Here is a 15,580-nt window from a genome sequence, read left to right on the forward strand (position 1 = left end):
TCACTTGTTACATTTACAGTAACTGATTAATTTCTGTTTCTATTGCTATTGCTTAATGATTCTGTTTTGCTGCTTATTAGCTTTTAATTGCTGGTGCTGATATATTAATTTAATATTTTTATTTATAGGGAATTAATTTTTCTTAAATCTAAGATATATATATATATGTAGAGAGGGAGAAAGAGAGAGAAAGAGAGAAAGAGAAGAAGAAGGACAGATGAATTAAGAATTGAAAATTTTCCAAATTGCAAAAGCAAATGCTTGCTTGCTTAAATTCAACAACTTTTAGATAATGCAAATTCGAAAATTTAATCCTAAAAATAAACGTATCATTAAATATAAACGAGTGAGCAAATAATTGAAAATCCTTTCATTTTTCGTTGCAATTATTTCTAAAAGTTGATGTAAAGTTTATTAATTAATTTGTTTTTCCTTAATAAAGTCAAATATGTAATTTTTTTTTTTTTGTAAATTAGGATTTCGTTAGTTCGATAGTAACATTTCATAAATTAGGATGATAATTGACAATAATATTATCAGTAAAATTTTTTATTCATGGAATTTTAACATTCAATATAAAATCAAAATTTTTAAATGGTCAAAATTTGACGGGTGAATGAAAGAGAGAGAGAGAGAAGAAAGGACTCGGCGTAAGAAGAGAGGGATAAGGAGGGAAGAAGAGGTGAATGAGTGATGATGGCGACAATCACTAACATTACTCTTTTTTTAAAACCGTGCATACCTTAATTAAACCGTTTTTCTTTTCGTAATTCATTCATTGTGATTTTGTGATGGTTTTATGAGTATTTTCTTCCTTTCTTTTCTTTTAACTTCTCTGTCTGTCTCACTTTCTTCGTCTTTATTTCCCTCCCTCTTTTTTCTCTTTCCCCTTCTCTCTTCCTCTTTCTTCCTTTATAGTCCTTTCTTTTTTTGCTACGACCTTCCAATCCGTATATTATTCCATACTTAATGCTAATGCTTTTTTGTCCCTAAACTATGATTATGTCTCCAACCAATCATCCATGTCCTCTTTTATTACCTTCATCTCCCATTTCTGCCCTATCGCTCATCTCTTCCGTTAAAACCATACGTATCCTTTAACGTTTTGGATACGTCCAAAAATGAAATGAATTATCTGCAAAAATCCCTAAAATATTTCAATGTTTTTCTCTAATTTTTCAAAATGTATTTTTGAAATTTATCCAAAAATTAAAATTTTGGTCAATTTCATTCCTTCATGAAGTTTTATATTTTTCCGAATAATTATTCGGAAAAAAAGAAAATTTTGTAATTTTGTTTTTTTATTTTTTATTAATAATATAAATTTTGTTAAGCAAAATTTTATAAATCAAATATAATATTAATAATCATATATTAAACTATAGATATTTCTTCACATTTTTTTTTCGTTTTATTTCTTATTTTAAAAACTCACTGCTAAGTTATAATTAATTCACCATCTTTTAATTGAGAAACTAAACAAATGAAATTAGCTAGAAAGAAAAAGCATAACTTTTTCTTTTAGATCTTTTTATCTCATTACTGATAATTTCTACTCCTTTCATTCATTATTCCATACACACACACATTTAAAATAAATTCTTAAAGTGGGGCGCAAAAACAGTTGTTCATTTAAAATTGGAACAGAATGGATTCATTTCAAAGAAAATTCCTCCTTCTTTTTTTCTTTCATTTTATATATTTGAAACTAATCAATGAATAGTCAGGATTACGAGAAAGAAAATGATTGGTCAATGTTAGCATTGTGGACATTGGTTATTTCACACCTCATTTGCATACTTTTTTCTTTTCATTCATTGATTTTCACTCAACAAGAATGAAGGGAATGTTTAATTAAATGTCCACTAATTATTAATGAGTCATATCACATACCTTTCCGCTTTCTCTTTGGTCTTTAATTTATCATTTTCATCCATTGATTAATTTATTCATTCTTTTTTCTTTTTTTTCTTTCTTTTATTTTCGTTTCGTATTTAATAATGTTTTGTTTCAATTAATTTTTTTTTTTTTGATTACTTGATGAAATTAAATAAATTTCTAAAAAAACTTCAGAATTGAATAAATTAAATTTTCATTGTTTTACCATTAATAATAAACAATGCATATATATATTTGTGTGATTTATAAATTCTAATTTTACTATTCACATTGTTTATGCAAAAAAAAAAAAAAAAAATGTGTCGAATTTAGCATTTTAATTTAAGAATGACGATTTAATGATAAATTTGGTGAAAAGCATAAAGCCTATTTTGGAGGAAAAAAAAGTTCATAATGTGTCCTTGAAGCCTGCCTCACTCTTATTTATCGGAAATGCTGGAAAGCAAACCAAATCATGAAAATGAAAATGGGAAAAGTCGAAATCATTTACACTTCATGAATTTTTATCTCCGGTTATTTTTTTTTTCCTTTTTTCTTCCTTTCTTTTCTTTTTCTTTTCTTTAAAGGAAAAAAATTATTCTAGCTTGAATCAATGAGGATATAAAGATGCTATTAGATATTTTCAATTGTTATTATTAATAGTTTAAATTATGCACTAATTTCCTCTCTCATCATCTATTATCTTAATTTAAAATTAAATTTGATAAATGATACGATAATTTAATAATTTTTATTTGCAATGATCAAAAAGGACAACAAATAAGTGAATGAGTAATTTAGTGATAATTCATCTTCAGAGACTAATCTGGAAAGAATGTTTAGCATTGAAAAGAAATTCAATATGTAATTATTTTCCATTCATACCTATATCTCTATTCATCTTTCAAACTAAATACACAAACTAAATTCTTTAATGTTAAAATCAATTGGATCAACATTTAAATAACAAATATTTTAATGTTTAATTTGTCAAAATGATATTTGCTCTTTCATAAATAGCAATTTCATATTTTTTTAAATTATCCTTAAAATAGTCTTAATTAATAAGATTGTATCGGGATACTCTCAAGGGATTAGAAATGGTCAAAAATTTACTGGAAAGCCTAAGCATTTATTTTCTTCTGTTTAGTATCCTATAGCCAAAAAAATGATAGTTTATGACCTTTGAAATATTTGAATAAAACCGAGAGCGGTAACTGAAAATGACCTTCAATTTGAATTGACAATATTATGTTGAAGAAATTTTTTTCTTAGCATACGAAATTGCAAATTTTTCGTTTTTCGTATTTTTATCTTTTTTTCCTTTTTTTGTTAGCTTATAAAAACATTTGTTTTCATTTACTATATTCATTTAGTAAATCAATGGATAGTGGATAAATGATAACAAAACTGATAATTTGCATCACAAGCATTAATTTAAATTATAATATCTTTGCAAGCAAATTTTTTTTTTTTTTTTTAGAGCATTATTTTTTATTTAATGGTAATTAATCTTTTCATATTCTCTTTTTTCTCTTAATTAATAGTATTTATTTCACTTTTTCAAAATAAAATTATATCAAATAGTTTTTTTTTTCTTGTAATTTTTTCCCCCTTAATTTTTTTGTTAAACATTTGTAGAAAAATATTGTAGATAAATGACAAATTGATAGGATAAAAGTTAGTGCAAGTTTGTAAATATGAAAACAAAAGTTAATACAAGTTCATAAATATGAAACGTGTGTGAATGTTATTAGTCCTTTGAGTCTTACCTTAGAAAATTCATCCAATTTTTCGCTTTTTCAGAATTAAATTCTTGGTGCGAAAAATTGTTTATCCAATTACTAAAGAGCTTCTCACTAATCTTTTACATTTAATTCAACTTTAGATATAAAATTTATTTTTCCAAATTTTTATTAAATCACTATGATTAATTGTATGAAAAGAATGGAATGAGTACATTAAATTTTTGAAGTTTCATTAAATACGAAAAATTAGATGAAAAAAAGAGTGAAATAACTGGTTACATTATTGATGTAAATTTGTAATGCCAAATAGATCAGTTCTATTCTACCTCATTTTTATAAGCTTATCTTTGATCATCATGATTGTTATCTAGTAACAGACATGTCATTCGATAAAATGCTTTCTTCACACGTTTGATTGATACCTTTTTGCATATTCATTGCGCTTTTGGCAATCTTTTCTAAACATTTCAACTTCCTAATAAATGATTCTTTTTTCGTTTGTAAATTTCCAGAAACTACCATTATTTGATAAAGGAAAGAAAGAAAGATCCATAATATTTCAAAAATTTTGAGGATATTCTATTTCGGACTTTATTTTCGATCTACTTTTTCTTCGCTGCAAATAAAACATATTGCAACAGTTAAACTCAAACAAATTATTTTTATAAAAAACTGGTAAAATACAACTTTTTTTCCACAAAAAAAATTTGATTCAAATGTATTGTTAAAATTGTTGTATGAATCATACCTAATCATTTTTTACCTTTGCTTCTCGTATAAAAATGATTTTTAATCGATGAAACTATAATTAAAGTTAATCAAGAGCGAAAATTAGGAATAAAATTAGAAGTGAAATTAAAATTATTAATCAGAAATAAAAATTAAAGTTGGAATTATTATAATACTATATATTTCTTTATTGTAAATTGTCTAGAAATTAAGAAAAAAAGAAAAACATAAACATTTTTTTTTTAAAAAAATATTAGGTCATTCTTTTTAATTTTAATTCGTGACATTCGCAATTATTTTAATATTTCTGACCATATATGAATGTTCAAATAATATTTCAATTTATTGTTCAGTGAACCGTATTATGAAAAGGTATGAGAAAACAGATGGCAACTGATTTTGATTTGCCGCTATATTGAATTAATAATAAACTTATGTGAAAATGATGCATTGGTGATTTTGATATATATCATTTGTAAAAACTCTGAACAATTATTATTTTAGATGATCACTATTAACTGTTATCGTCTAAATTATATTTCCTTTTTATCTTTTCAATCTTTCAATTATAATTTATTAATTATTGTTAATGGTAAATAGTATGGGTAATGGTAAAATCTTCACCTAAAATCAATCGGTTTGGTTATACGCAAATATGTTCCAGTAATTATCATCCTCATTACAGTTGGGATGAATAATGATGAGAATGATTTGATTTGATTTGACAGTTTGAAATATTCGGAACATCCTTTGCTAACTAATATTAAATAAAAATCAAGCTCAGAAAAAGAAAAAGAAAAAGAAATTGAGAATGTTTCATTTCTAATACTTTAAAAATTTTTAATTAAAAAATTTCTAATTGTTGCATAATATTGATATCATTTTAAATGGATGAGCTAAACTTTGAGAACATTTGTAAAATTTCAGCTTTTTTTTTCCTCTTGCATTTTCATTCCTGAAAATGATCAATCACTGTTCATTGGTAATTGCATAACATCAAAGAATAAAACCGCTTACTGTTTAAATAAGTATAAATTTTCTATTTGGATGACCTACATTGTTACCTTTAATATATGATAGCAATATCATTATTCTTAGTTTTATTGATCAACTTTATCATCGGTTATCATTATACAATCAAATTTATCAAATACATTACTCAATCTTTCTTATCATCGATGACAATTATCACTAGTCAGTTAAATTAATGTTTTCCTAAAACGGAATGACATTAAACTTTATTCAATAGTTTAAACCGCCACTTTTTTAAAAAAAAAACAAAGAGGAAGGAAGACCTTCCTCTTTGTTTTTTTTTTTTTTTTTTCTTATAGTTCAACTTGAAATTTATGTAATATGTTTTGTTTTTATTTTGAATTCAAATAACCAGTGATTATCTTTCTAAAGTATTTGTTATTTACTTGAAGGCATATAAATAATAATATTTTTCTTCATACGATATTTTCTCTTGTTATTTAAGTCAAAGTCAACTTTTAGCTGATTTTAATATATAAATATATATTGCAATTTTCGAATTTTAATATTTTTAATTTTTAAAATTTTTTTGTTTATTTTACATTTATTTAAAATTCCAATCTTTATTTCACATTTACATCTTTCCTACTTTTTAATTTAGTTTTTTTTTTTTTTTTTTTTGAGGGGGGAGGGGGGCTAAAGAGAGAAAAGGAGAAAAGTTGCATATCATTTTGATATATTATATAAAAAAAAGAACTTTCCAAATTCGACACAGTCATTACAGCATCACACAATAGATCATTTCTAGCTAACAAAACAAAATGTCCTTCTTTTTCTTCTTCATCGCTATCATCGTTGTAATCATTATCGTGATCATCATCATTATCATCGTATCATAATCGTTTTTCGAACTTCTGCTGCTTATATCGTTGCATTTAATGTTATGCAAGAATGCATTCTATGATTTGTTTAATATGATGATTATATTCTTGACCGTATTCTCGTTTACAATCCTTTGATTTCTCTTTTTTTTTTCTTTGCTTATTTCAAAAATAAAACGAACAAAACAATATAATGTGTAATCAAAAGTTAATTTTAGATTAAAAAAAAAAACTTATACAACATGAATGTTATTAATGACCACCAAAGTTATCATATTAAACTGACCGATACATTCATATGATTAATTACGATGAGATAAACAAACAGCTGTTTTGTTGGTTTAAGCTTATAATAAAAAGAAAAAGAAAGAAATTAGTGACCATTGAAGTGAGTTAATGATAAAGAAATGAAATGAGATAAACTGGACGGGTCGCATAGTAAATGATCGTAGTATGTATTGTCAACGATACGAGCTAACACAAAAGCAATACAACTAGAACAGCTGGCTATGAAACGGTTCAAATCACAATTTGTAGGGAAAAAAATAAAGCTACTTAGACATTGAGAATTGCCTAACCAACTAATTAGTTGACTAGTTTTATCCAACAAATGTTCGTTCATTTCATTTCGGTAGTTGACTTTTATTTCTAACAACCATTATCATTGTCATCAACATTAGCTTATTATCATCACATTACATTTACTATATAACCACTAATTACTATTTAAAATGAGCTTTTTTCGGCATGTTTTTGTAATTGTTGAGCTAAAGTTTAAAATTAAAACTGAAGTACTTTTATGCTCATTTTCATCACTATCACCCACTTTTAATATTTTTCACATTTTTTTTTTTGTTCAAATAAGGAAGAAAAGTAAAATTAAAAGAGGAGTGGGAAAAAAGAAAAAGGTAAACATTTGCTCATTTTATGTTTTTAACTTACGTTTTTCTTATTTCTTTTTACTATTTTTCATTCCTTACCTTTTTGTTGTATCATAAACATTTTCAAGTCATACAAAACGAATTGAAATTTACACCAAACAAAACTTTTCCTTTTTGATTCATTTAAACTTTTTTTGTAGCGTTTTGCTTATCTATTTGTAAGCTTCTTTCTTCTTTCTCTATCATCTACAAGATATATTTTTAATTTTTTATAGAAATTCAAAATTAGGATATTGTATAGCAATTTACATATGTTATCAAATTAATTTTGGATTATGAATTCTAGATTATTCCAAAGTTTCTCATGCAAATAAAATTGGACAACATCGATATAATAATGCTTCATTTTGATGATTATTTAAAGTGGTCATTTTACATTATACAATCACATCAATACCGACAAGGCTACTAGAAATCGAATAATCGAATGATTATTCGTATTATTTAGTTAAACTGTGCTCCTAAATTTTATGCAGTCGCAATAAAACTATTGAGGATTGAAAGTTTTCCTTTTCTTTCTTTTTTATCTCCTTTATGTTTTTAAGTTAAATATAGAACTTTTTCATTGAGTACACATTTAAAATTTCCATTCAGCCTACTAACTTTATCGATTCTGGTCATTTTTTTTTTTTTTAATTTGTATTTCATTCTATTTTTCTTTGTAACATAATATAACATGAAATATTTACCATTTTGTTATATAAAAAATATTTCAATCGTATCTCATATCTTGACAAATAAGTAAGTGAACAATAAAATATATGGTGACAGATGTGACACAGATGGATCACAACTTTGATTACAATACATTTTGAGAGCAATGCCATTGAGTAAATCTAGAAACTCAGTTGCACATTCGTACAAATTCCATAATATATGATTTGCTTGTTGTAAAACTTGTAAAATTTTTGTACAATTATATGAATCTCAGTTGGTTCATAGTTTCGACAATTAATATTAAAAAATATTGTCACCAACTAAATATATGTCATCATTAACACTACATCTGTTATCCTTTGTTGATTTTATCATTTAATAAGATTATTTTTTAACAGGGTTAAAATATATAAAAATATAGACATTTTTAATGTTTCACATAATTTAAATCTTTAATCTAATTAAACTTACATGCAAATATTAATTCAGGTCAATAAATGTTAATTTAGGTCGACCTTGCGTAAAATTTCGATCAATAAAATGATAAACCCAAATGAGCATTACCGGCTATCTCCTAAAAATTCATTGAGAGTTTTGATATTATGTTACAATGGGATACTTAAACATCACATATGCTACAACTATTCGATTTCGAAGGACTTTTACTGATGACATATACTTATGATCATTTTCAATCATATTATGTCTCAAATTTCATCCTGTAAGTATATTATTGAAAATTATTAACATTTTCAGGAGAAATATTTATATTAATTTTTATTAGCTTTAGCAGGGAAAACTTAGGCATATTCTGCAAATGAGCCAAAAAAAATCAATTATGCTATAAATAATTTTGTTTTACTGACTAATTTCAAATAAATTTTGCTCATTTTTTAAGTTTCACTATATGAAAAGAAAAGAAATGAATTTAATTAGATCTGTATTTTTCTTCCTTTTTTTTGGTAAAAAAATGATTTTAGAACAATTGAAATTTAATTTAGCTAAAATCTATTCCTAAAATTTGCAAATATGATGCGTTATGTTTTATTCAAACTAAATATCGTATTAAACTTCATGAGTGCTTCTTCATTTTGTTGTTACTGTATAATTCTACCACCATCAATAGTTACATTTCTTTTTTTTTATGTAGTACATTTTAAAGTAAGCTTTGAAATCGAATTTCGATGACTTCTTTTTTTCGAAAGAGAAAACGAGAAAGAACCTATTAATTGGAAAGAAAATAAAAAAGAGACGGAAAATTTCATTGAAATCAAACCTCAATATCGTGACACACATTAATTTCAATGTTGTATGTCATTCATTTGTGTATGTTTCGTTCAATGGAAAGAATATTTGCACCAAATTTGTGCATAGCTAAATTTTTTATAATTTATTTCTTATAAAGTTAGAAAATATATACCATCTCTTTCCCTTTCCCTCTTTCTTTCTTCCTTTCTTTCTCTCTCTCTCTCTCCCTGCCCCTATTCCCCTCTAAAAGAAAAAAAACGAAAACTATTACGAAACAAAAAACTTTCCAAATATATTAATTCCCTCAGGGTGAACTAAACTTTCGTCTCCTCAAAAGAAAGCAAATTGATTTGGATGAAGGAATAAACTTAAAAAATATTTCTCGACAACGTGCAAATTTTTCTTTCTTTTTTTCCCAACAGATTTTATTTTTTAATTTCAAAAAAAAAAAAAGAAAAGAAATCGATCATATTGGTTGGCCCAATTATTTCGTTAATTCCATTACTGAATTGTAGAATGTAATATCATAACTGGTTTTAATAAAAATTTTTGACTTTTAAAATAACCACTGGTCATTCGTCGTAATTCAACAATTATGAATCAAATTTCATCACCAAATTAATAATGATGCATACATTTAAAATTCCTTCATTATAATAAAATTAATTTAAAAGCTAATTTAATTCAAATTAATTTGAAAAAAAAGTAAATTAAAAATAACAAGAGAGGAAAGAATTGCAATGATATATATCTTTCATTTCATTTCCTTTCATATGACATTGAGTAATTTATATTACCTTTGCCAATATCTCTGCCGTTATTTTATCATCATCTGATATTTGATCATAAATTAGACAAGTCTACCATACAACTCTCATATAAATTATTTACCTTAATAAAAAAATTTTTCTTTTGTCATTTATATTTTAATAAAAATTGAAAAGGATAAAAAAATAGTAATAGAAAAAGGCAGAAAAATGGAGAAGGAAGAGCATTTTGATATGGAACCGATCTCTTTATAAATTTTTGGAAATAGTTTTGTTTGTTGATCATTGTTATATTTATTGGTAACTGTCATTAGCATCACCAAGCAATCCCAATTTCATTTTTAATTTTTCATATTCAAAATGTTTTCGTAACATTTAATCTCAAAATTTAACTTTATTTTCTTTTAATAATAAATAAATTAATATTTGTGATGAAATCTTTCGATTAATTTCTTTTTCAAGCTAATCAGTTACATCAATTGTTATTAGTGGTAGCTTTTATATCATCCGGAAAGCTGAATTAATTTCCTGTAGTAAATTACTTACTGATAAGCACAAGTTAACTAATTATTAGTGATTAACTTCTTTTGGTGCGATTTTGATTGATTCCAGAAAGCCATCCTAATACAGTTTTGACATTCTTTCTTATAGATTGAAATAATAATAGTATTCTTCGGTCCTTTTTATACGCCTTTTTTGTTTAAATGTTTGTTTGCTTGCTTGTTTACTCATCCGCTTGTTTGTTTTGTTTTTTTTGTTTGTTTGTTTGTTCGTTCGTTCATTCGTTTATTTTATTATTATCGCTTATTTATTTGTTTATTTAAAAATTTCCATTAATCTACTCAAATTTGTTACCCAATTAATCCATAATTCCTCACATTTTAATTAATTAGTTAATATGTATATATGATTTCAATACTTTATTTCTTCAAGGAAATATTAACGCCTAAATATTATTTTATAATGTGTATTTGGCGTAAATAACGAGAAATTTTTCTTTCTTTCAGGCCGTAATGGCATTAGTGACGAGATTTATGCACTATAGGTTATTGATCTTCATACTGATTTGTTGTGGTAAGTTAATTGTGTTATTACTTCTATGGGATTATTTTATGGGTATTTTTTTAGATTGGAATCTTCTAGGAATCATTTAAATATTTAAGGTAAGGCAAGTTACAATACTCATTTAGATTATGGGAAAAAGAAAAAGCGTAAAAAATTTATGTCTAATTTGAAATGTATTATTAATACATGTATTAAAATTTACCAGTAAATATTTTATTATGTTTGTATTTTTCAGTAAGATGTAATGTAATTGATTGGTCCACAATACCAACACCGCCACGTTTCATTCACGAGCCTAACGACCCTACAATTTATTTTACGTTAGAATCAACTCAAACTTCTAATGGCCATAATTTAGATTATTTAAAAGAACGAACATTGAGGTGTATTGCTGATGGTAATCCATCTCCTGGGTATGATTTTCTTTTTTATTTTTTAAATGTTAAAATATATAGTGTAGGATATCTGTATCAGAAATATTTTCACGTTCTTACGCTTATATACGATTAGTAATAAATGAATACACTACGGATGGCATTCATACATCTAAAAAACATTAATATGATTAATTTACAATGAAATGAATTTAAAGGAAGTTAAACCATAAAAGAAAAAAAGAAATTGAAAATAGTTTACTTTGATTTTGAAAATTTTTAATTTATAGATATAAATGGAAAAAGAACGGTAAACCGTTCAATTTAGCATTGTATTCTGATCGGATTGCTCAGCGTCCAAATGAAGGATCATTTGTTTTTTCTAAATTAACTGCTGCCGATGAAGGTGTTTATCAATGTGAGGCAACAAATGATAATGGTACTGCTATTTCCGAGAAGATTACTCTAAAGCAAACATGTTAGTTCCTTTAACTTTTTTTGAAAATTTTCTACTATTACATGTCAAAAGTCAACGGTTTAATTTTTCCTAAGATTTTGCCAAATTTTGATACAGTTAAAATTGTAAGTAATGAATATTTATTATTGTAATTAGTAGATGGAAATTTTGTAGTTTAAAATTTATTTTTTTGGTTAATAAATAGAAGACAATAACCTAATTGCTTAATAGAAACTGCTGCTCTCAAAAAATTTTAACTTTATCAATACTTTAGGTTATCAGTATATTATCAAAAAAATCGATTATCATAAATTTAGAAATTATCAGTAAGGACTTGAAATGATTGATTTAAAACTATTCTGAACGATCTTGTCTATTTGTTTACTTATTTTTTAAATTATGAAATGACGAAATTAAAATTTGTAGATTTGCTGGTTAAGCTATTTATTCCGCTGCTATCCATATTATTTCAATATTATCAGTTATTTTTTCAGGGATACGATACTTTCCAAAAGCTGAACCGGAAATCATACGTGTCGATTTAGGTGATCCATACCAACGGAATTGTACGCCACCTGAATCAAATCCACCGGCTCGAGTTTACTGGATTTTTAAGGTGCACTTTTTGTTATTCTATTTGTTAGTTTTTTTTTTTTTTTTTTCTAGCTAATGAACTTAAAAAAATTGATATAAAAATGAACCTTATTCATTCGCATCTCAAATTTTTCAGTTTGAAAAAGTGAAAAAAAAAAAAAAAAAAAAAAAACAAAAACAAATATTAGATTAATGTGAATGGAAACTATAAAGAAGATTTTCGTTTCTTTATAATAATATCATGTATTTATCATCTGATTCTTTCACAAATAGACTTTCTTTTTCAAATGTAAATTGAATTTAGTATATAATGTAAATTAAACTTATTATTGCAAACTGAATGTGGTGCAAATTAAATTCATTAATGTAAATTGATTTTAATGCATTACTTGATTTTTTCTAAATATGGAAGGAAGAAAGAAAAATTGATGATTGCTATAGTTGAGCATATTAGTATATGCTTATTTTTTTGTTGAAAATGTTTAATTCAAATACTAACATTTCAATTACTTGTTACAGAAATTTGTTTTTTCTTTTTTAATTAATAAAACATATTATATTGCTTAAATTTGTTAATAAGCCAATAAATTCTAAATAGTATTTTAATGCAATTAACTAACAATTGTAAATAATGAAATTTCAGGGTGATGAAGAAGGATCATTTGATTCAATTAACAGTTCACATATTTCAACAAATGAACTGGCTAGTTTTTCCTTCTTTTTTTAAAAAAAAAAAAAAAAAAATTGATTTTTTTTTGTTTTCCGTAATCATAATTTGATTATATATGTACAGTTGAAAGGATGAAGTTGGAAACAATCAAAAACATTTGTGAATTTTTCTCCGGGAAAAACTGTAACTTTAAACACTAATATTATAATTTGCCTGAATTTGGCTCTTTTCTTTTCGGAATATATCTCATCATATTATCACTATAATTAATTGAAATAAAAATGTGCTATAATTAAGAAATAAAATAATTTATAATACTATTGGTTAAACTACATTTGTAAAAATTTTTCGAATTTTATGAATTGTTAATGAAATATGATTAATACAAATTAATTATGGAATAATATTTAATATTATTGATTGTAATTTGATCGACAAAAGCTAATCCAAATGGTTAGATAAATCGAATAATTTGGAATATATTACCAAAATTTTTTCCCTTCTTTCTTTTTTTTATAATTTAGAAATCAAAAATTTTCTCATATCGTTGCTTCATTTTGGCTTTATTTGCCTTTTGAAAAATCAAATTCATTGGCTAATTTAAATTTCAAGTACTAAAGTAGCAAGTTTTAGTTTTTAGTCATCCATGACGATGTTTTAGTAGTGGTAAAAGAAATTTGAATCAATTAAAATGCAATAATTACTATTTATTTGTGATAATCGAAGATTAAATAATTGCTAGCCTTAATTAATTTACTTTTCCACCCGATTAGCTATATTTGAAACTTATTCCATAATAAAAGTTACTTCTTCCATTCATTACCAATTCCTCACATATAAAACATTTCGTTATTCATTCCTGTTCAGTTTTCTTATCAATCTTTATAAGATTACGTTTCATTTTTTTTCCCAATTTATATATTATATTATTTACATTCATTTCAGTTTAATGTTACATTACTGCAATTTGTCATCTTTAACAGATGACATATTTAATAATAAAAATAATATCAATGTTTAATATTACTATAAAATATGAATTATTATTGTTTTTTTCTCACTTTTTTTTAAAAAGTCATAATTAACCAAATTTAATTTTTAAATTAAATCATTTGTTATGCAAACTGGAAAGAATTATGTAAGGTAGGAAACATTATAACATATCGCTCCTATCTCATATTAAGATTATTTTCAGAAATTTTTTTTTTTAAATCTTTTTTTGTGGAAATTTCTGTTTCTTATGGAATATATATTTATTTATTGTCATTCAAAATTTCATTTTCTCTTTTTTTCTTTTTCTCTGAAATTAAAATTATGCTTTTATTACACTTTCAGTTTTCTCTTCCATTCTTTATTTAGATTGGCATAGTTTTCATTTCATATCATAAATCAGAAATTATCTCATTAATCCTTTGGCACTCAAATGATACTTAATTATTCAACTGAAAATTAACATTTTGCAAAATATTATCCATTTTTACAAAAAATAACTCATTTTTTTTTTTGTCATTGATGATTTAAATTAGTATAAAAGTTATTTAAAGCACATTAAATTCAGATAATTTCTTCTTTTCTCTTTACAGTAGTTGTTTAAATTAGTAATTAATAAGCATAAAATGCTTTATTTTATTTTTCTTTTTTCATTTTTTATTATTTATTTCCCCAAAGATTTTCCTGTTTGTTCCCATTATTCGATAAATGCCTACTAGATCTAAAACACTGACACTTTGTAGCAAAGTGAAGAAATGAGAACGGATGATAATTCTCTCTTGAGAATAACCCTCAATAAATGTCTCTCTCCCCGTCTTTCTCTCTCTCTCTCTCTATCCTATTTTCACTAGCTTTAAACTATGATATTACCCACTGAAAGTACTTTTTACTTTGACCAATAAAGTAATATTTGGGCTATAGTTAAGCATTATATATATGAAATAATAAAATGAGCCATGAATTAAGCTGCGCCTAGCAATAGACAACCGATATTAAACATTATAACATTTAAGGCTTTTAAAATGGCCGTTAGATTATAATGATCAAATAAACATCATCATTTATACATCTTAAATGTTATTTTCAATTGAGAGAATCATTTTCCAACAATACAACAGAAAAGGGAGAGAGAGGGAAAGAAAGCATGATATATTTATTATTTTCAGTGCAACAGGTTGTTTTAACTATTTATGTTTGATATTAAAAACTATTTTAAGTCAAATAAAAATGATAAAGAGGAAAGGATAATTTTTCAATTTGATATTGAATAGAATTTGGCATCACTAGGAAAAATAGGGCCTAGTTAAGGAAGAAGCGGTCGTTCTTGAATTTAGATCGCATTTTATTGATCCCGAATTAGTCTTTTACACTAATTCCATTGGGAAAATGCTTTTTGTTTTCTTTCTTTTCTTCTTTTTCTTTCGTTTTTTTTTCCTTTTTTTTTTTTGGTTTTTTTTTTTGAAAAGCACTAACAGCAAAAAAAAAAAAAAAAAAAGAAGGAAGCGAATTTTTTGTTATAACACACACAATAAAAAAAACCTATAGAAAAAAAAAGCATTTCAATTTATTCTCAGAGCTTATATACTTTCTAGATTTTACAATCAACTAG

At 24.8% G+C, this 15,580-nt stretch overlaps 1 protein-coding gene across 1 annotated transcript; it reads left to right on the forward strand.

Moving 5' to 3' along the window:
* Positions 1 to 10,834: 10,834 nt before the first annotated feature.
* Bm8012 (Uncharacterized protein) lies at positions 10,835 to 13,038 on the forward strand (the record flags this gene model as incomplete). Its single annotated transcript, XM_043074510.1, has 5 exons — positions 10,835 to 10,895; positions 11,122 to 11,299; positions 11,551 to 11,738; positions 12,212 to 12,333; positions 12,955 to 13,038. 5 exons carry the CDS (start codon positions 10,835 to 10,837, stop codon positions 13,036 to 13,038), a joined length of 633 nt encoding a protein of 210 aa, XP_042930444.1.
* Positions 13,039 to 15,580: the final 2,542 nt, after the last annotated feature.

This window comes from Brugia malayi, assembly GCF_000002995.4.
Source record: "Brugia malayi strain FR3 genome assembly, contig: Bm_v4_ChrX_scaffold_001, whole genome shotgun sequence".
NCBI lineage: Eukaryota > Metazoa > Nematoda > Chromadorea > Rhabditida > Onchocercidae > Brugia > Brugia malayi.